We start from the raw sequence: 20,350 nt of genomic DNA, 5'->3' as shown, positions 1-20,350 counted from the left end.
AGCTTCAATATCATTGACTCTGCTCTTACTGTAACATGCCAGTGGAAAGTATTACAGGCACTAAGTGCCTTACTGCGGTCTGAGATGCCCCTAAAAGAGGTGTGTGTTTGCCCTACCCGACTCCAGCATGTTCTCGGTCAGGGGCTGCCTGTTGAAGGGGTCAGTGGGAGAGTTGAGTAAATGCCGCAGGATGATGGTCCGGTCCATGATGTTGCCAGAGGGCAATCGCACTGGGTCGGTCATCAGTGTGTCCATTAGGGGATCTGTCCAGCACGAGAGCGAGGACAAAAACATTTATTGTTTTGTTTCTCTGTTCAGAAAACGCAACAAAAACAGACACAGTTGAAAGCTCCAGTGTGCTGGGTGATGGCCCCATTACAAACACTCCACTCCACTCCACTCTCGTGGTCAGTATTCAAGCCTGAATGCCCTGTTTGTAGAACGTTTCCAAACCATCTCATGAACAGCAGCCACAGTGCTTGAACACATGCAGAGACCAGCGTGGGAACAAAGCAGTTTCTTAACGTTAAATAAAATGAGGGTGCCACTTTGAGTGGGCTTTCAATTTCAGCGCTAATCACTGGCATGGGAGACATCCCTGGAGAACTGGGATGTAAACCATCTTACGCCAGCAGGTGGCACTCAACCTGAATTTCCAAAGCAATGCTCTAGTATGGGGACAGGGGACACTGCTGCAGGTGGTGCTATCCTTCAGATGAGATGTTAAATGCAGGTCCTGACTGCAGTGATTAAAGATCGCTTGTTATGCAAGATGTAGTAAACAATGTGTCCTAGCTAAATACCACTCTGGCCTTAATTAAATGGCCAGAGTTTAATTTCTCATTCTTCATCCCATCTGCTGTGCAGTGGAGAGAAGCTCAGTGGCTGACCAAGCAGGTACCCCTCTAAATATAAAAGCACTTTAAAATCCTTTGGAGCATTGTACAAATGCAGTTAATTATGATTAATGAAAACACTTGCCTTTAAATTCATCAGGCGCATCGCTGTAGTCAATTTCTGATTGCGAATTCCTGGCAACTATCTCTTCAACCTTTTCGGAGAGCAGCTTAAATTTCTCTATAGCGATGGTGGACTTGATGCCAGCTTTTTTCATCTTGGAAATAACTTCTTCAAAGAGTTCTCTGCTGTAGGACCGCTTCAAACCAAGAAGAAGAGAAAAGGATTTCATCTTCATATTCATATCAACAGCGTATGACTAAACCAGGACAGAACCTTAGTCACCCTTGTTACAACTTCAGAGAAAGTTCCTGTCAATACAAGCAACTCAGGAAAAAGTCATTTTTTTGTCAGCAGGGAAACTCACTTTCCAAGAAGCAAAGTGTCTTTATTTTCTGCCATGAATAAAAGCTAGCTAGAAAGAGGGGAGTCAATTTGTTGGCTCCAAAAAAGAAACAACCAGCTGATGACAACAGATAAAAACTACCACTACAACAAGTGCATGACATAAGGATGACTAACCAGACCAACAAAGGAATAATGCACGAATGTTCCACTGCTACACATGTAAGGGATGCTCAGAGGGGAATTAGCATCACTAGGCAACAGTCTGTCTGCAGCTTGTGTGGTTCATTAAAGACTGGCAACCAGTCAAATTTCCATCTGTCTGCATAGCTTCTCACTTCCACTCCAGAACCAGTACAGAAAGCACGCAGGCCTCAGGCTCTGTGCCACTGTTAATCATCTCATGGCAAATAAGGGCCAAAATCAGTTTGCACTGAGTGCACTGTTCAGACTTTAGCTGGAGCCATTCAAAAACTGCCATGTCAGCACGGCAATGTCACTGAAGGGTGTGAGAATCAGCTTACACTGCTGCCCTGTCCCAGTGTTGTTTTGGAAGCACGATCATATGATAACGAACGCCAACTAGAAAATCAGACGTGCTCCTTTGTAACAGAGGGTTTCCACAGTTGCAGACAGACTCCTGCCTGGTGACTTGCAAGCTATACAGAAAGCGCTGGTCCCAACAGCGAATGTGCACTTCAATTTATACACTTTATTTCAAATGACAAATTTGGAAATTCAGCATATTTGTGTATTATTAGGATTTCAATGTTCATTTGAATCTGGAAACCATCTGTACTGTCGGGAAACCCTGTGTATTTCTGAACAACAAAAGCGCCCCCTTGTTGCTATGCTGTTGTTTTTATAGCTGTCGTACAGCTAAGCAATAAACAACTGAATGTGTTCTAAATTAATGGGGTGAACAAGGTTTAGAAATATGAATATCAAACGAGAACATTGGTTGTTTTGCCCTCTGTATGCTAACAAGCCCTGGCTGTCCAGATGTCTCGTCAATTCATTCTACAACAGAAACCACCCCAAGATCAAAACCCAGACCAACATGTGCAAAAAGTTAACATTGCCTCTTTACTGCGGAATTTTCCACAGCTGTGTTGTGATTTGTTTTTTCTCTGCAGACTTAATGGCACTACATTCCTACGCACTGTCACCCACCTGATCATCAGCTATAGCCTTGGCAAAGCGCGCGCAGTCCAGCTGCAGATATATGTCGGTCAGCTGATCCAGCAGCTTCTTGGGTTCAAAACCATATTTCTCTGGATTCTCCACTTTAAGGTCGCGGCACTTAGGCCCACACAGCTGCTGAAGGTTGAAGTTCAGCATGGCAGCTAAGCGTGGTCCAAGTTCCTGCAGAAACAAAAGAGTATGCCGTTAACTACTAATTACTAATTCTGCGGAGCCATGGGAAGCAGTTCTGAACTCAAAACTAGAAGGCTGTGGGGGTTCAAGTCCCAGATGAGACACTGCTGTTATACCCTTGAGCAAGAGGTCTCATCTGAACTGCTGCAGTAAAACATCCAGCTGTATAAATTGGTACAAATGTCTCTTTCAATAAAAGTGACAGCCAAACAGTTAATTAGTCGGAGGCAATTGAACACCTCATCAGTGCATGACCCCGTGATACTCCCAGGTCAACATATGCAGAGACTTAGTGTCTACCCATTGTCCTGCCTACAAAGTGAACAGATGGCTTCTGTGATGTCTCTGAAAAGAAGAGAAGAGGTCTGGGCTGACCAGAGAGGAACACCGATATTAACAGCCCATCTCTCACTTCTGGCTGTGCGGAGCTCCAGTGGTCCTGAAACCACATATATGGACATCCATATAAAAATATATATATATAAAAATGACTGCAAGTGCAACATTTTTGGCAGGTAGCTGTATCCTCTTTGCCATCCCCACGGGCTGTCTGATGTGGTGAGCTTGGAAAAGGTCGAGGGGGTCTTATACTTACAGGCCGCAGGAACGGCTTCTGGACCTGCTTGGTGAGGATGTGGAACATGTCCACCGTTTCCGTGGCCAGAGCAAGGTAGGAGCGGGACATTCGCTCATCCTGCGTCAGCTGGGACTGCCGGCTCTGCTGCTGCTCCTGCTCACCAGCAAGAAAGAGCACATCCCGCATCAGTGTATACCACTGCTACTTCGAAAGATTTCGATTTTCTTTTTAAAAAAGCCCAATGCTTTTAAATTTTGAATAGCAAATGATTTAACTGCGGCTTCGGCAGCCACTGAGCGTGTCTCCACTGCACAGAAGATCACAGCCTCCTGGGCGACTGTCAACCTAGGTATTGTCTGGACTGGCTGCCTACACAACCCAGTCTCGAACCCGCGACCTCTCGACCATGTAGATCAGCCTGCACTCCAAGTAAGAGCCTTTGCTGGTTGAGCCACTCTGGAGTCCACCAGGCATGTTTTAGGCAAATGTGACCTTCCAAAGACATTCTGCTACAGGCTCCCACCCCAACTGGCCGGATCTAAAGGCTGGGAAAGCAGGGAAACCAGGAAGGGGCCCAGTCATGTGGGAGTCGACCCGACTGACCCGCGGCAGCTGGTCCCACTGCTCCTTGTTCTTCATCTCCTCCTGGACCTCATGGATGCGTTTCAGAGACTCCAGGCTCTCATCCAGCAGGAAGGTGGTATCGTTGATCAGCATGTTGATGTAGCGAACAAACTGCTTCCCTGAGCTGTGGGGAGAACGCAGGGTGACACCATCTCACCCCCACAGCTTCCACTAACACAAGGGACACTAACAGAAACGAGCTGGCGTGACAGTGTCCGTGGTGGCGCTATTTACTGTGGTGGCGCTATTTACTGAGATCCAACACCAAACAAAAAACAAACTAGGAATACTCAACAAAAAAATAAAAGCTAGACATGGTTAAAACCAGCTCTTCTTGCAATACCATTTGGTGGAAACTCTGGTCTGCATGCTTCCTTTGGTCAAACCATTAACTCTATAATAAATTTAACTCGCTGAACAAACTGGGGCCCACTGTTCACTGAAGCCGATGTCGAAGACTCACTTGAACTCCTCCAGGAAAGTGCCATGGTGAGCAATGTTCTGCCACAGGCTCTTGAAGATGGTGCTGATGTGGTAGCGGATGGTGAACTTGTCGTAGAACTCGCTGGTGGCTCCTGTGTGTTCCACATCTACGGGAGACAACTCATGGTCAGCTTTCCCGCCAGCAGATTTCAGGACATTGAAGGACACAGCAAAGTTCCTTATACCTTCCCAGCTGCCACCTTTCTAATCTAATCTAATGCTAACTTCTCAAAGCCTTCTCTTTTTACACAGTTGTCAAAGCATGTCTGAGGCCAGTTAAGGCTAAACCCATACTGAGCTTTTGAACTTTTGTTAATTCTGTAAACTCATTTGTAGTCAAGTAGGTTCTTTATATCTACAAGAGTAGTAACTATTCACATGAGCATTTCAATTTCAGCAGTGGATGTGCTGCGTCACAGCACCACTAAATTAGTACGAAAGTTATAAAGTTAATCTCGTCAGAATGACAACAAAAGTCAGGAAATTAGGAATTAAAGAATGACGCATGTCGCCAGAACAATATGACCACTACAAATGTTATTACTGCAATCACAAGAGTGCACTTTAGGGTTTGAATATGTTTACTGGCAGAGGGGGGAAAAATAATTTCCTGGAAAGTCATTCATGACAGATAGAACATTGTTTTGCTTTTAGAATCCAATATTTATGTGTGTATGTTGAACAGCTTGGAAGAATTCATTAAAAAGAGTAGAAGATTACAAGAATGGAGGAGAGAAGAACGGTGGCAGGCAAGGCCTTTGTTGCCGGCTGCGCCAGACCCTACAGGGTTGCAATGAACGAAGGGTAGTTTGAGATCTGCAAGTCTCTGCAGTCCATACTGGAGGACCGGCAGCACAGATCGGCCTGGAGGACTCGCGCTGCTCGTGTCACGTCATGTCACCTGTATAAAACTTCATGAGCGCAGGGACGAGCTGCTTGATCGAGAGGGGGTGGTTCTCCATCATTTCCGAGAAGCGCTGTGTGCGCGGCTGGATGGCGGGATTGGTCACGAACAGGACCTCCACCAGCTTGGCGATCAGGTAGGGGTTGCGGATGTAATTCTGGCTGCAGATGAACACGATGAGGAAGGTCACGATGTCCTGAGTGCAGGGCTCGTAGAGAACCTGGGGGCAATACCTGCAAGGGAAGGGGATCTTCAGCCAGGAGCAGAGAAGCCAACACTCTCGTATTTCAGGACTGCAAGAGCTCAGGGCAGAAGGTGAAGATAAAAAGTATGAATTGGCTATCTTTCCCTGACCTGTGCAGAAGCGAGCGTTCTCTTTCCAATTCACACCATAAAACATCCTCTCTGTCCTACTGGTGCAAGAAGAGCGAGGAGCGAAAAAGTTCAGGTTTCATTCTCTACTGGAAAACCATTGGATCAAAAATGTTGGTACATAAAAAACTAATTAAGCTGCACCGATTCCAATATCTGACATACTGAAATCATACCGAAGTCTGAAAAAAAAGATACTGAGATCTAAAAATAATTTTTAGTGCTTCCAAGAAATGGTTGCAATGACTCATTGATTAAACAAGCAAATGGTGATACCTGCCAGTGAAACAAACTTAAAAATTAAAAATGGCTAAAATACAGCTAAACTCCTGATACCAATAAGAGTAAAAAAAAAACACCCAGACATGATGATCACTAAAAGCACCTCAAGCATCAATCCAAAGACGATTCCATCACTTTGTAACAAGTGCACTTACTGCACAACAAAGAGCAGAAACTCCGCCACGTCTTCGATGTAGAACTCAGGCAGCGCAGCAAACACTTTGGGGATCTCCGGGTTCAGTGGTAGGGTTACGCTAGAGAAACAGGAAACCAAACCCTTCAGCCCCATCAGACCCTTTCCAATCAGCACAGTTCCAAACTACTCCACATCTCATTTCCCCTCGAAGCAGCTCAGGAAGACCACAACGTTCCAGCAGAAACAAGAGGAAACGTTTGAAATACAATTTTGTTTCCTCCTCCGTTCAACTTAGCATAGGCTCTCACCGGCTCAGGCCTAACTTTAACACTCAATTCATTCGAAACCACACGATAGTGCAAGAACATGTATGTTATCTTGTATCATGCGAAACGAAAGGCAAGAATAGCTTAAGGCAGAAAAGTCTCTCTCTGTAACTGCGGGAGTCGTCTGCCCCGTCGGGTTTAGACTCACCTGGGGTAGGCGGGGTCGACGATGCGCAGCAGCAGCTGGATGACCATGCCGTAGAACTGCAGGCACCTCCGCAGCAGGTTCTCATCCAGCAGCCCGGCATCAGCACAAGCCTTACAGCGCACCAGTTTCTACAGACAGCAGGACAGGACACGCTCTGAGCCACCGCCACACGGACAACACGAGACAGACTCGGGAAGGATCTGGGATATCACGCCTGCTCTCACCTCATCGAGAATTTTAGATACCTTGTGTGTTTTCTAAAATAAAAAAAAGCGCACGTGGCTCTACATGATGGCTAAAGGAGACACCTGCAGGGCCCAGCTGGAACTGCAGGCCACAGCACTTCAGCAGGCATCCTTCTCCAAGCCTAATATCAGAGCTCTCTAGTGTCCTACAGCAAAGATTTATTATTCAGTTCAGGGTATTCAGGGTGCTAGTTTTCTTTTTGAAGTGCAATTCTTTCCCAGCAATAAAGCCCAGCTGGTAAACAGACAGCTCTAATTTAAACTGCACTACAATCTTAGCAATCGTTTTATGTTCACATCCAAAGACCCGTCTAAACGAAAAGGAATGTAAAACACAGTAGTACAACTATGGCAGTGATTCACAGATGTCTGCTTAGAGTCATGATTGCTACTTTTATACTTGCAGCCTGCACCATCTGCTCAGATTGAGCCGTTTGTTATAACCCACAATGGGTCAAACAAGCTCAGGATCTTAGCCACGCCCGCCACCCTGCGACACCGGGACAATACCCAGAGTCCTCTCTGTGACCTCTACTTTCCAGCAGGGGCTGTGCCTGCAGTGGACCAGAGGAGATGGCCTCAAAAGGATCAAGATGGTCCCATCTGATATACAATCCTGAAGGAGACGCTTTCAGACAAGTCCTCCTAGTCTTATTTGCACAAGGTGTTGTGATATCATCAAACAATCGTGCAAACCTCTGAGCTCACCTTTAGCTGGGTTTTGCACCTCTTTAGCATCTCCCGGTGTCTGGTGGCTAGCGGGGAATCCTTCCATTGGCTCTCGCTGTTCTTCAGCTCCTCCACCGTCCTGAGACCCAAGAAAAAATGCTCCAATGTTCAAACCCCTCAAATCCCATCATTTCAGCAGATTTCCCATGTAGGGACGGAACCTTTTTATGGATCATAAAGTTACGTTTTATAGTTTTACATCACATCTCCCAGTTATTTCCCTCTCATTGAGCCTTGGCAGCTGAGAGGAGGAGGACTCGGCAGGGCTGGGCCCATAACTGGAAGGTTGTGGGTTCAAAACCCAGGAGACATGAATCTCACTTCACTTGTTCCACTAAAATCCCCCACTGTACAATTGGATACAAATGCAAATTGCTTTGGCTATAAGTGACAGTCGGTGTTTACACTGTAACTGGGATTATCGGTGTGATTATGATTGTAATTGGAACTGTAATCACTGAAATATGGTTTGCTAACAGTGATAGCCTGGGACATGAAGACTGCTATTCACCTTATGTACAGCAGAGGGAGTGTCAGACATGTAAGACAGTATAACTCCCACCATCTGAGCTGTAGGAGGAGAAAGGAAGACGGAGGAAACAGCCTCCCGTCCTTTAACTCAAATCGGTGTCATTTCAGGAGAACTGTAAGTGAGTCACTGATGATGCAGAAAACTGAGACAGCATTCAAGATGGTTATAGACCTTAATGTGCGTTTATGAATTTGTTCCCTCATATTCACTTCCTGTCCTCTGTTCTTTGTGTAAACAAAGAAAATCTATAGAAATAACCTCCTTTAATCTTTTTTTCTTTCCATTATTTATTTTTGAGATACCAAAAGCACAAAGCTTCTAAATATCCACACATCATAACTCACAGGCTGTTGAAAAGTAAAGCAAAGAAAAATTAGCTTCAGTTTCAGCTGTGGAGCTTCCTCAGGTGTGAGGGAGAGAGGGGAAATAGCAAGTAATTAAGCTGAAGGAAAACAAAAGACAGTAGATAAGAAGAGACAGGTGAACAAGTGAGAAAGAGGGGTATATTTTTATTTCTTGTTTATCTATGCATGTAAAGGTATGCATCCATATATCTTTCACCAGCATCCTTTGAACCTGTTCCTTTGCAGACTACATACTCTGAGACAGCAATCTCCTCGAAGTTTAGGACTAGGGTGAAAAACAGAATAAGGTTTGGGCTGGAGATAAGACTTGCTTAGGGTTAAAGTAAGGATGGCAAAGAAAAGGGCTGTACAATTAAATAGAAGTGTAATTTCTAACTTCCATACCTGTTCAGCTCTCTGATGGCCCGCAGTCTTCGGATGTAGCGCCGGCAACCAGGCAGAATGGACAAGTGATGGGCGTGCAGCGTCAGGAAAAAGCACTCTGTGGGGAACTTTGGCTCGGAAAACTTAGACGGATCCTTGTCTGATTAAAAAGAGAGAAAAAAAGCTGCATCAAGACACAGACAGCCACAGTTTTTAAAGATGTTGTTTAAGAGCATGAGAGGATCTCTGTGCGGAATGCCACTTGAAAAACGTGTACTTGCTTGTATGGAAGATCCTTGGAGACACAATGAATCAATAAATAAATGATCATTCATCGAGATGACAGAGTTATGCCTTTCTGAAACTAAAAGACTATAAATGAACTGGAACGGATATTGCTTGGATGTCCAACAATATACAAAACCGTGCTGGTAGGACGGATGCTGCTAGGTAGACATTTTCAACAAAAAGGCTAAAAAAGGGCACTAAGAGTGATAAGATACAAATAAAGCAAATCACCCCAGCACTTTGTCCCAAAAAAGTTGCTCACTTGAACGCTTTTGTCAGGGTGTTAAAATGCAGTCAGTAAATAAAGACTGATGGACAGGGACGGGTTTGGGAGGTCAGGCCTGTGCCCAGTGGCGGGAGAGGGCATGCTACGGCGTCCCACTCACAGAGCTCCTCCAGCCAGCTCTTCAGGTCCTCCATGGTGGCCTTGAGCCGCGTCTCGTCGGTGGTGACGTTCAGGCGACACCTGGGGTGAAAGATATAAAAGGGGTCGACCGTCGCCAGCTTGATCTTCATGCTCAGCTGCTGAAGCACCCACAGGAAGTTCAGCATGAAGCCGTCCGTGGACACCAGCCTGTCATCCGTCTTCGAGTCGAATGCGGGATAAATGGAAAAATAAGAAGAAACGGGAGGCGTGGTGTTATTTATAACCTGCTATCTCAAGGCCAAGCCTTTTCAATTTCACTCTCGAGCCCAGTAGATCTGATCCTGCAAACATCTTGATCTTAAAAGGGCCATGTTGACTACGTTAAGACACAAATGTCGGCTGTGAATCTTTTAAAGCGCTGTTGCAAAACCTGTCCCGAAGGTAAAAAACCTACAAGCAAGAAAGTCACATTCCAGGACCATTGATAGAATTTGCATTAATGTGACGGATGTGCAATTCAATCGAGTTGCCCTCGTGCAGACCTGCATCTGAGCCTTCTTAACATTGCGGTTGACCACAGCTGCCATGTAGTTCAGCGCTGCTTCCCTGGTCTCGCCGTTGAGCAAAATATTGTGCAGGATTTTGAACAGGTCGCCCTGTCAAAACAAAACCAAAAAAGTATAGATCAACAACATTTTAAATCTATAAACGTATAATGTTTTAGAAAATCTTCATAGTGGAGTCCTTCAATACTGATATCACATACTGCTTGAACTGATAATAGACCACGTGAGACATTACCCTTAGACATAACATTTAACAGAGCTTCCAGAAAGAAATCTCTCAAACCTAAGCAGCAATCACAATGGAAGCCCTGTTTTACAACACGTAAAATCCAGTACGTAATGGGTCTTCTTTCAAGAAAATGAGTAGAATACAAGCATACACTAGCAGAACATAACCACTCCCATATCCTTTCTTTCATGCAGTAGTTAAGGGCTTCTATTTACTTGCTCAGCATAAGAACATAGAGTAAGAATGGTTACAGACAGGAGGAGGCTGCTGGGCTGACCCTCTGGAGGTTAGTAGCTTATTGTTGCGAGAATCTCATCTGTTTGCTTCCTGGAAAAATGTGCTTTGAAAATTTATGGGTAGCTTGTTCCACACTCACACAACTCTTTGTGTAAAGTCGCACCTCCTGTTCTAAACCTCCTGTTTAAAACAAACTTCCACATAAGGGCTCCACGTTTCCTTTCCTAGCCATCCTCCTGATAGGAGAAATTCAAAGCAAACAGTTTTCTTATGGGATTTGATGAGGTAAGCACCTACCCGTGCTGATTCCAGGTAATGTTGCAAAGACTGACTGACAACTCTGGTATTTTCAAGGGTGATGGCAGGTCCTGAGAAATACTTGTCTCCTATTTTAGGCTTGGAAGCAAACAACAAACGGAAGTAAGTACTGCGGTGCACGCAAAGTGACACATTTTACAACTGAGCAATAACAACCAATTCCACACCACAAAGACGGGTGTTAAATCCCTGAAGGGTGTTAAACTCACATCGTCTTCCGAAAAGACAGACAGGCTGAAGAAGGCTCCGATGTAGGACAGCCTCTGGATCTCTCTGCCTGTGCCCTGGCTCAGGGGGTCTGGACACCACAAGGGCAGGGAGGTGATCTGTGCAACAGGACCAAAAGGGCACAATCATAGCCTGCCAAAACGCTGCAGGTAGCCGCAAGCAAGGGAAACACATTTCCATCTATAGTTAAAGGTCCTTACCCTTACCTTCTCTTCCCAAAGTCCCTTAACAAAAGGCTATGTTTGAAAAAGATACTGTATACCCCAAGAACACATGACCTGCTGCAAAGGGATCACCAATACACACACCGGCTCAGATTCTGTCAGCTCAGGGATCATAAAACAGAGAATGTCAAATCACAAGCTCCTTCATTAACAATTAATGCCCTCGTAAACACTTACCAAGTTGCAGACTGGGTGAGTCTTCCCAAACTTAATTTCACACAGCTCAGCTAAAGCCTGTAATATAAGAGTTGGAGAAAACATAAATACGATTAATTAAATGTAAAGAGCACAGGAAAGGTGACAATAGAGAGGAAGTTGAAATAGATGGTGTGTCTCTTCAAACTGCTGTGAGTTAATTGATTTTAGGATCTAGCCTAGCCATGTCCCGAAAGAATCCAGAGTATCTGCTTCAACAGTATGGTTGGATAGCTTGTTCCAGACTACCACAACCCTTTGTGAAAAGGAGCACATTTCTCCTGTTCTCAGATTTAAATTAAGTTCATTGTAGATTCCTTGTCCTTTGGGTAGTTGTCACTGCTCCGAAGAAATCCACTGGCTTGACTTTGTCAATGCCTTTGAGGATTCTGATTATTCGAATCGTGTGCTCTCAAGGTCTTCTCTGCCCATGAGTTATTTTCACCATGTCAGGGTAGGAAATTTCTTTAAACCCTTGCATGCTGGTCTTCGCTGTTTCCAGAGCAGTACAGGAGTTTGCCCACTGGGCAAAGCCATAAAACAACATGGGTATATATTGAAAAACACTGGTGATTCTAAATGTAAAACAGAACATCAGTCCACTTTAAGCATCAAATGTCCTGAAGACCGTGTTATGTGCAGTCTGTTGGCTGGAGTACTTGCAATGGTAAGGGAAAATTAAGAATATGAGGGAGTTTGAGATTGGGAACAAATGTCCGTGTTTATAAAGATGACACTTCCTGATATTCTATTCCTCAGCTCAGGGCAAAAGGGGGGGAAGCCTAAAAAAACAATTTTCTAATAATCAAAGGGGTAAAAAAACTGACACTAACCAGTTAGCCTAGAAAATAAAATGTGGTTTTCACCACTAGAACAACTACATGCCAGAAATGCTTTCGCTGTAGAAGGGAGTCATATGTACAGCAGGAGATGTTCTGTAGTGAAGTGGCAAGGGAAACAAAGAAGCTTTTGTGTACTCTGGGTTCCTTTAATATCTGGTCATGTTAATCTGGCGATTCTGGAACCCTTCAATGAGAAGACCAAGGAGAACACCAAAAAGATTGTGATTTTATTCTATGACTGCAGTAAATACGATAATGGGACACAGCCAGTTTCCACAGCTTCCCAAGGCCAGAGGAGAAGGAGAACCAGGTCAAGCAAGAACAGGGATTATGGCTCACATATGCAATATTTAGAACTACTTGTGCAGTGTAATCGTTCTGAGTAAGATGATATTTCACTTCAAAGAGGGTGACAGATAAATGTTAATTAGCATTACTGTTTAAACAAGAATGTGTGTACTACTTTGACAAGGAAACCCATGTTTTAAGTGCAAATTTAAGCATCGCTATGTTTTTCTAATCAATGGTTTTGTAGCAATGGGAAGTGACAAGGCACAGTGCTTGCCTCACCTTAAATATCCATGTTCTCCAACAATGACAGACCAGCAAGGCGAGTTTAACCACAAAGAGGAGAGGGTCACAGCAATAACCACCAACAGCAGAACTGGCAACAACACTTGCTTACCGTAAAAGTAAGACTTCTCTTACCATAAGGGGATACTTAAAATTGTCGCTGTCAAAGGAGCACTCCTTCGCTGCCAGAGCCAGGCCTTGGAGTATAGGTACGAAGATCTAGAGGAATGACCCAGAGGAGGTCTGGTTAGACAGGAAACCAATGCTGATCACACCGCAACACACCGAAATTGCGCATCACACTGCGCAACACCTGAACCAGCAGCAAGCAGAGGAAGGCCGATAATCCAGAGCCAAGAAGAGGGAAACCAGTGCAATCAGAAAGTCTCGGAAGCCAAATGCACAACCACGATGCAGAGAGTAAGAATACTAGGCTTTAACTACCAATTTCTACACTTACAGGCCCAAATAACGGCAATATTGTCCTTTCAATAAAGCAACAAGCTACGCTGGGTGCTTATTATTTAGATGTATCTAAATTCTACCAATGTGACATTAGCAAGAATTTTGTTTTTTGAAAAATCGAGGTTTTACTTATGTTGGTTGCTGTATGCCATATTTCTGTGCTTTTAGGCTCGCCTTTTTCGCAGTCTGACACTGCAATAGCGTCATAGCATTAGGCAAAGCTGAGGTCCTGGGACACAGACGGATCCTCAGCGCTCGTCGGAGATCTCCTACGCCTGCTCTGCCAGAGTCACGGCCCCTCTTTGGCAGCGGGACGCAGAGTGACCCCAGGGTCAGATTCCGCACGGAGATCTCCCTTATGCGCAGCTGCTGCTTCTCACTTGATTTTTTTTCCCCCCATTCCATCCAGTCAGACGATTCTGAAATATGTTCCCAATGGCAAAGGCAGTGATTCAGGGCATGATGACCAGACACATGGCACATAAGCTTTTTAAAGTGTTAACTACCTTTTTGTATATAAAAATGCATCTGCCAGACAAAATTACATGACACTGCAACTTCTTTTTCCATGAAAACCAAAGTAGTCTTTGGAAAGGTACATTTTATTAAATGCTGCCTTGTAGGAGCTGTCATTCGTACCAGAGGAGATAAAGTTTGGTTCGTTGCGAGTCCTTTCTAAAAATTAAAAATACATTTATTTTTGCATTGTATTGCAAGCATCCAAACACATCTGCATAACTTTAAGAACTGAAAAACGCTCTTAATATCGCATACTTAAAGCACAATATAGGCTGGCAAGACTTGTTTTAAAGGGATATTGAGCTTAGATTTTTTTCACATGAAACCAATAATGATTTTTCTGATTCTTCTATCGGAGGGAATGGACTTCCATCCCGAGGACTTTAACCACAGGTCAAGAAAGTAAGCAGGATTTTCCAAATACAAGAGGGCTGTAAAAGCACCTGTTTTAGAAGGCTGCTACACCAACAGGTGCTAAGGAAAAGGCCGATTAACATTAGGAAGGGCTGTCATAGATTGAATTGATGCCTCTGACTACTTGACTTTTCAGTCTAAAACTGTGTTTGTTATACTTCCTTCTTGATATAAAACATAGACAATAGCATTTTAAAACCTTTTCAGTCATGCTTTTTCATTCTCTGTGCCCTGAGCTGTGGCCACAGCTGTCCTACTTCTGATAGACGATACATAAGCCAGGCCATTCACATGCCCCATGCATGTCTTCCCAAGGAAGCTGCTTCCAAGTGAAGATAAACAAGGGAAAAGTCTTCTGATTCACCTGCATCATTACTAGAGCAGATGGCATGTCTGCTGTGGGTTTCGCATTCTAAATTTATTGCCCAAAATTAACTAGGCAAAATATGCATTTCTACGGATTTGTTTCTCGTTATCTGGGCTGTCAGAAGCATGTGTGGTGACGGCTTAGCTATCTCACAGATGCCCACTCTAATAGCTTTACAGCCGGGATATCAGAGTGCATCCAATTTCGGGAAATACTTTACACAGCAAAAGCAAACTAGAGTCACAAGCATCTAAACCCACACCAATTCCTGCATGTTTATTACGATTAGTTTGTCAGCAAAATGGAAAGATTTTACAAGGACGTCTGCATTCAGCTGAAACTCACAGAGCAACTGAGACAACACTTAACTCAAGATGAAGGAAAGACTGAAATTATTAATCATGAACGAAGCATTGTCTGCTAAACATATGCAGTTTATAAACCACAGCATTGCAGGTTTCAACACAGCTGTGGAAGGAAATTATACAATTCACTGTAAGGGGCAGTAAATTTCTCTGAAGTTCCAGATTAAGTTTTGAGGTTTTGTCCTCCAACTGTAACCTGAGAAATGGAAATCACCTCTTTTAATAACATCTTCCAAGTGCTTACCACAGAACAGGCACTTAGCATTCAGTCTAACCACAGAATTAGTCATGACCTGCAAGAAACACCAACCCTTCAGCACAGCGCTGACACTTGTTTAAGCACTGATGAATGAAGAAAGGCCTGTATGTACTGTTCCGCAGATATTTACATTCTGTTATCATTTCACACATCCTCACCTGTCTGAAAACATCATCTTCCTGGTGAGTCATTCTGACGAGCTCTTGTATGAAGCCATAAGGTAGGTTTCGGCACAGCATGTAGGGTACTAACAATGACTGCTGCAGCAAAGACCTTTTAAAAAAGGAAAATAAGCAGGACCGTTTGTTTTCCATTGGTAACAGAGCAGGTTGGCTTTACACATCAAATGCTCAAAACCCTTCCCACAGTCCTGTGCCTGCGGTGACATCACATACCTGTGAATACTGAAATGGCTTTAAGTTCAGAAAATAATTCATTTCCGCTGCCAAATCCCAGAGCTACCAAGTATCAATTACTTTTACATTTGCACTCCATCCATAAAACCACAGAAAAACATAAATCCTGTTTTGTGAATGGAAAAAAAAATAAATTACTAAGCAACTCTAATCTAAAAATAATTGCCCTCTTGCAAAGTGGATGGCTATTTCATTGACCATTTCTAATCTAACCTCATAAAACACATTAGCACTCCCACGGGGCCTAAAACACTTTTTTAAGTGGTGCAGAATGCTATTTCCAGAATTAGACATCTTTGTACCCGACCTCTTCTTTGGAAAGGTTACCATACCCATATGATTGTTTTCTAAATTGGAACTAAAACACGAGACCTTTCTGTCTCAGTCACTCAACGTGTACCGAAAGAATATATATTTAGCAATATAAGATATGGGAATACTTCAGATTCAGCAGGTTTTGGCTCAAGAATTGCTAAACCTTCTTCCTAGACAGCAACAATCCTGCCAGTATTAAAAGTGGCTGACCAATTAAACAAAGCTGAGTCAGCTCACTCAGGTTAACACAACAGATTACCAAGCGCCTGCCCAGAGTCATGGGGACCAGATCTCTTTCACCTGCTTCAATTGTCTGCTGGCAGGTGCTGCAGGATTACTCACCTTGGCTGTGTGAGACTGCCTTGTAACACCAAAGCAGCATGGGAAATACACTGGGATCTAATGTTGCTTAGCAGCTGGCTAACAGATGGCTGACTGCACATCTGAAAGGATAAGGGAAACAAAGACACAAGGCCATAAACATAACACAGTAGTTTCAAATGGTCTGGTTATTCAACTCCAATATGAAACCGAAGTAACTCGTAAAAACGTTTTCAATTTCATCACAAGATGCATCTATTTTCACCTTCCGCGTGTTCACAATCCAATTCCGTTTTCTATGAAGATGCAAAAAAATCCTCCTACGGCACATTTGGAACAGCTGATGCATCTGTAGCATTTGGATGAATGAGGTTAATACATTTTCGGCATGAAAGACTTTCAGAATAAGCTGAAAGTTCTAGCCTAGAAAGAAAGGGCATTTTCATTATATCTGAAGCATGATCATATTGTCAGACATGTGCCTGCTGACAAAGTGCCTGCAAAGTCCTCAGGCTGGCATGAACTCCGGTACCTTCGGAGCCTTCCTCTCCTCCATGCCCACGCTGTCGAAGCGCTCCATGAGGTAATTCAGCATCTCTGTCTCTTTGCACGGCTCAATGGTGAAACGATCACTGGCAGAATCTGAAGCTCCGCCCCCACCAGACGCGCCAAGGCTAGTAAAAGAATCGCGTTCGTTAGCAGCAGGTAGAGGACATAAATTCAGCCTGTGCTGAACCCGGAACAGAACAGCCATGCAAATGTACTTCAATTCCTAGGAAACACAATTTGGTGGTGCAAACTTGAAATGTTCATCCTAAGCACCTCAAGGGACAGTTTCTGGATTTTTTGTTTGATCAGGACCAATTGTTCATCTTCATTTTTCTAACGCAACATCATGGCAACAGCCAGCTTTTAAGGGAGAGAAAAAAAATGAGAACACCTATCTCTGAGAAGCCAAGCGCCTTTATGTCTAGTTTATTTTGATTTCTAAAAAAACATCTTTGGAGCCTCCTGATTGGCTCCTCTGGCAAATGAGCGCAGGCTGAGGTCTGAGGCTGGGGTGGGATGGGTCAGCCAGGGCTCTCCTTGCGGCCTCCTATCAGTGAGGGCCATGCCCCTCCTCCAATTGCACAGACCCCCTGGTACGGGCTGCAGTGCCTACGATGTCTTAAAAGACAACCGTCCAGAAGTGGGCGGGTCTGAGGGGGTCTACCCGCACTTCCTCATTGCCCCCTGTGTGCGGCAGCTGGGACAGGAAACACACACAATCGGCTATTACAAATCCGGATAATAACTCAACACTGCTTTGAAGCTGCATTCTGATTGATTAGTCAGTGTTTCAGGTGTGCCATTATCTACAGTCCAGTCAAGGTTAGGAACTACATGGATACAAATTACTGCGCCTACAGTAACTTATCACTGGTCACAAAACTAAAGGCTTGGACTAAACAACAAAAAATAGCGACAACATTCCCGATAACTCATGCCCTCTTGTGCCTTATTGCTTTAATAACTGAGTTTTCTGCTCAAACTATTTTAGCAGAGGTACAATATTCCAATGCAAGCTGTGAAGACCACGTGAAGGCTTTCCCCGATCATAAAGCCGTCCTGACGCCTCCATTAGGATAGTCTGGTCCTTTATGTCCTGTTTCAGGACATTAGCGTTTCTGTTTAATAATAAATATGCATCTTATGGTTAAAATCTGGTAGATGGCTCCCAAGTTGCTACCTCAGCTCTGCATTTCTAAAATTGGTCCTATTTATTCCCCACCTAAACAGCACAGTGAAAACGTGGGCCTTACTACAAACGTCTTAAAAATATTAAGGTTATTCCAGGACAAAGAGTGTACAAAATTAAAAAAAAGAAATAAAGCACCTATGCTATTGTGTCTAAATAATTTGCCTTTTGTACCTTTTGACTTTGTTAAAAAAAAAACTGAACTGAATGTACTGTAGATGCATTACACGATTCCAGAGGGCTATTGAATACAGTTACCAGTTAATTTCACTGTGTTTGGAACCAGTACCTTTACTGTTTTATTGACCATACTAATTACGCATTAGAAGAACTAAGAGGCTGGATGTAGCAAAATTCTGCTGCATAGCATAGCGTGGAGAGGGCAAAAGTGAATAGCCCTTCTGTACAATATATAACCCATCACAGGAGTACTAATAATCCTTACACTAATGGCACAACAAACATGAGCAGTGACTCAGGAAATTAAAATGTAAAAAAACAAATGGTGCACAGCATGATCCTCCTCCAAATCTGTGGTCTGACTGCTGTGCATATACTGACATTGCAAACTCTGTTTTTCACTTGAAAGACAAATAGGTTAGTCTAAGCAACCCGCATGCAGACAGGCAATTTGACAAGTCAGTACACTCACCACTGCACATCGAGAAACATCAGTCACCATCACACTTTCTCTAGAAAAACAGCACTAAATGAGCTTTTCAGATGTCACAGGTGAGCTTCCCCATCAAAAAGAGCTTTAATACGTTTTTGCAGGATTTGGTGCACTGTTAATAAGTAATTCCTGAGGTTAATTACACAAATCCTAGAGGCCTCGGGCTTAGCCGGAACTAATTAAGCCAGCAGCAATGGCAGAGGTGGTTTTTATTCAGCTGATCCAGGGCTGTACTGTAGAAGACAAACATTTTGCAGGGATTGCACTGACCTAAGACTGAAATGCATCCCTTTGTATTACAGAGAAATAAATGAGGAACAGAGGAGCGAAAGGCAGTCCCTAACAAAACACCTTGGTTTTCTGACTGGTTCAGTGCATACTGCTCTGCTGCACTGTCACTCACATGGCAGCAGGCCTGACTATTGATTGACAGGCACCCTCGGAACACGCCGGGTAGGAAGTCTTGCTCTATCAGCAGATATTGTCAGGTTATTAAACCCAGATGGGTTCAGTTCACAGTGTGCACCTATTCACCAGGGTGCTGCGGTATTGCAAAATGAACTAGTCTCCCAGGGGATTTACCCTGACTGGCTCAAATACACGGGCAGCCTTTCTGGCCTGTTCTGCAAAACTGCATACCTCACCAAGAAGGGGGATGCGTTCCAGCAACCCTTGCACATGACTAACCTTAACATTGACGCGATTCATCCTCAACTTTGCCCCCAGGGGAACAGTAACTCTAACAGAGCTCCAAAATGTTTATGGTCTCGCTTTTCCGAGCCACGGCATGGGAACGCCACCTCATACACAGCAGCACATGGTGTTAGTGGCCACGGTGCACGCCCAAGCATGCCCACTACCACACACCGCCTGGCACAGATACCTGGACCCAAACTGCACCCTAGAAAAATCCTCCTCCTCCGTCTCTTCGTCGCTGCTGTCCTCAGAGACGTCGGAGAGGGCGAAGAAGAGGAGGGGGAAGGGGCTGTCGTAGAAACTGGGGAGGAGGCCGGGGAAGCAGGAAAACGGGGAAGAACGGAGGTGAATCGAAAAGGGTAAAGAAGGTGCAAATAAAAGCAAAAAAAAAAATCAAAAGAGAAACCAATATTTACTGTAAATAAATAATGAATGGAAGAGAAGGGGAAATATCTAATGTAAGTCATAAAGCCAGCATTCACCACGCAAGCTCTGGTAATCGCAAGTGTGCATGTAACAAAAAACTTCCTGCCTTAAACTGCCCGGGACGGAGTTATTTCCAGGTCAACCATGGCTAACAAAACAGATAATTCTCTGCACTACCTGCTCCCACCAGAGACTTCACTTGGCAATGTCTCAATGCTGTCAAGTAGATGCACTCTCCCTTTTCTCATTGCAACTGACGAAGAAGAAAAGTATATATCTTTCATTCTGTATTCTGAACACCCATTCAGAAGGGAAATATCCATCTACGTTTACTAAAGAGACTCTGGACATACAACATGTTGACGGGCAGAATTCCTCCTAACAGGAAAAAAATACTGGAGAAAAGGAATGCATGCATGCAAACTGCAAGACCCCGAAACAGCTAGCATGTGGGAGAGGACTGGTTTGCCATGGTGACAGCACACACTTGTGTTAGTGTCAAAACCCCGCCGATACATGTTTCTACAAAAACACATGCACATGT

At 44.0% G+C, this 20,350-nt stretch overlaps 1 protein-coding gene across 3 annotated transcripts in view; it reads right to left on the bottom strand.

The window, feature by feature from the left end:
• ube4b (ubiquitination factor E4B, UFD2 homolog (S. cerevisiae)) overlaps nucleotides 1–20,350 on the bottom strand; it is a 40,570-nt gene that overhangs the window by 1,729 nt on the left and 18,491 nt on the right. For 2 of the 3 annotated variants that reach the window (XM_069183695.1, XM_006641986.3), the window contains 20 exons: nucleotides 16,806–16,947; nucleotides 16,295–16,395; nucleotides 15,380–15,494; nucleotides 12,968–13,051; nucleotides 11,400–11,456; nucleotides 10,980–11,096; nucleotides 10,750–10,848; nucleotides 9,963–10,076; nucleotides 9,440–9,638; nucleotides 8,787–8,925; nucleotides 7,485–7,584; nucleotides 6,532–6,659; nucleotides 6,077–6,175; nucleotides 5,265–5,500; nucleotides 4,344–4,470; nucleotides 3,860–4,004; nucleotides 3,275–3,409; nucleotides 2,476–2,667; nucleotides 982–1,156; nucleotides 117–263 (listed from right to left, as the gene is read on the bottom strand). In XM_069183695.1, the coding sequence (XP_069039796.1) occupies nucleotides 117–263; nucleotides 982–1,156; nucleotides 2,476–2,667; nucleotides 3,275–3,409; nucleotides 3,860–4,004; nucleotides 4,344–4,470; nucleotides 5,265–5,500; nucleotides 6,077–6,175; nucleotides 6,532–6,659; nucleotides 7,485–7,584; nucleotides 8,787–8,925; nucleotides 9,440–9,638; nucleotides 9,963–10,076; nucleotides 10,750–10,848; nucleotides 10,980–11,096; nucleotides 11,400–11,456; nucleotides 12,968–13,051; nucleotides 15,380–15,494; nucleotides 16,295–16,395; nucleotides 16,806–16,947 (2,651 nt within the window). Of the gene's footprint in view, nucleotides 1–116; nucleotides 264–981; nucleotides 1,157–2,475; nucleotides 2,668–3,274; nucleotides 3,410–3,859; nucleotides 4,005–4,343; nucleotides 4,471–5,264; nucleotides 5,501–6,076; nucleotides 6,176–6,531; nucleotides 6,660–7,484; nucleotides 7,585–8,786; nucleotides 8,926–9,439; nucleotides 9,639–9,962; nucleotides 10,077–10,749; nucleotides 10,849–10,979; nucleotides 11,097–11,399; nucleotides 11,457–12,967; nucleotides 13,052–15,379; nucleotides 15,495–16,294; nucleotides 16,396–16,805; nucleotides 16,948–19,567; nucleotides 19,682–20,350 lie in introns of all 3 variants that reach the window. The other variant, XM_015337201.2, reaches the window with a different exon arrangement.

The sequence above is a fragment of the Lepisosteus oculatus genome, chromosome 25 (genome assembly GCF_040954835.1).
Source record: "Lepisosteus oculatus isolate fLepOcu1 chromosome 25, fLepOcu1.hap2, whole genome shotgun sequence".
In the NCBI taxonomy this organism is placed as follows: Eukaryota; Metazoa; Chordata; class Actinopteri; order Semionotiformes; family Lepisosteidae; genus Lepisosteus; species Lepisosteus oculatus.
This window is presented reverse-complemented; position numbering and strand designations above follow the sequence as displayed.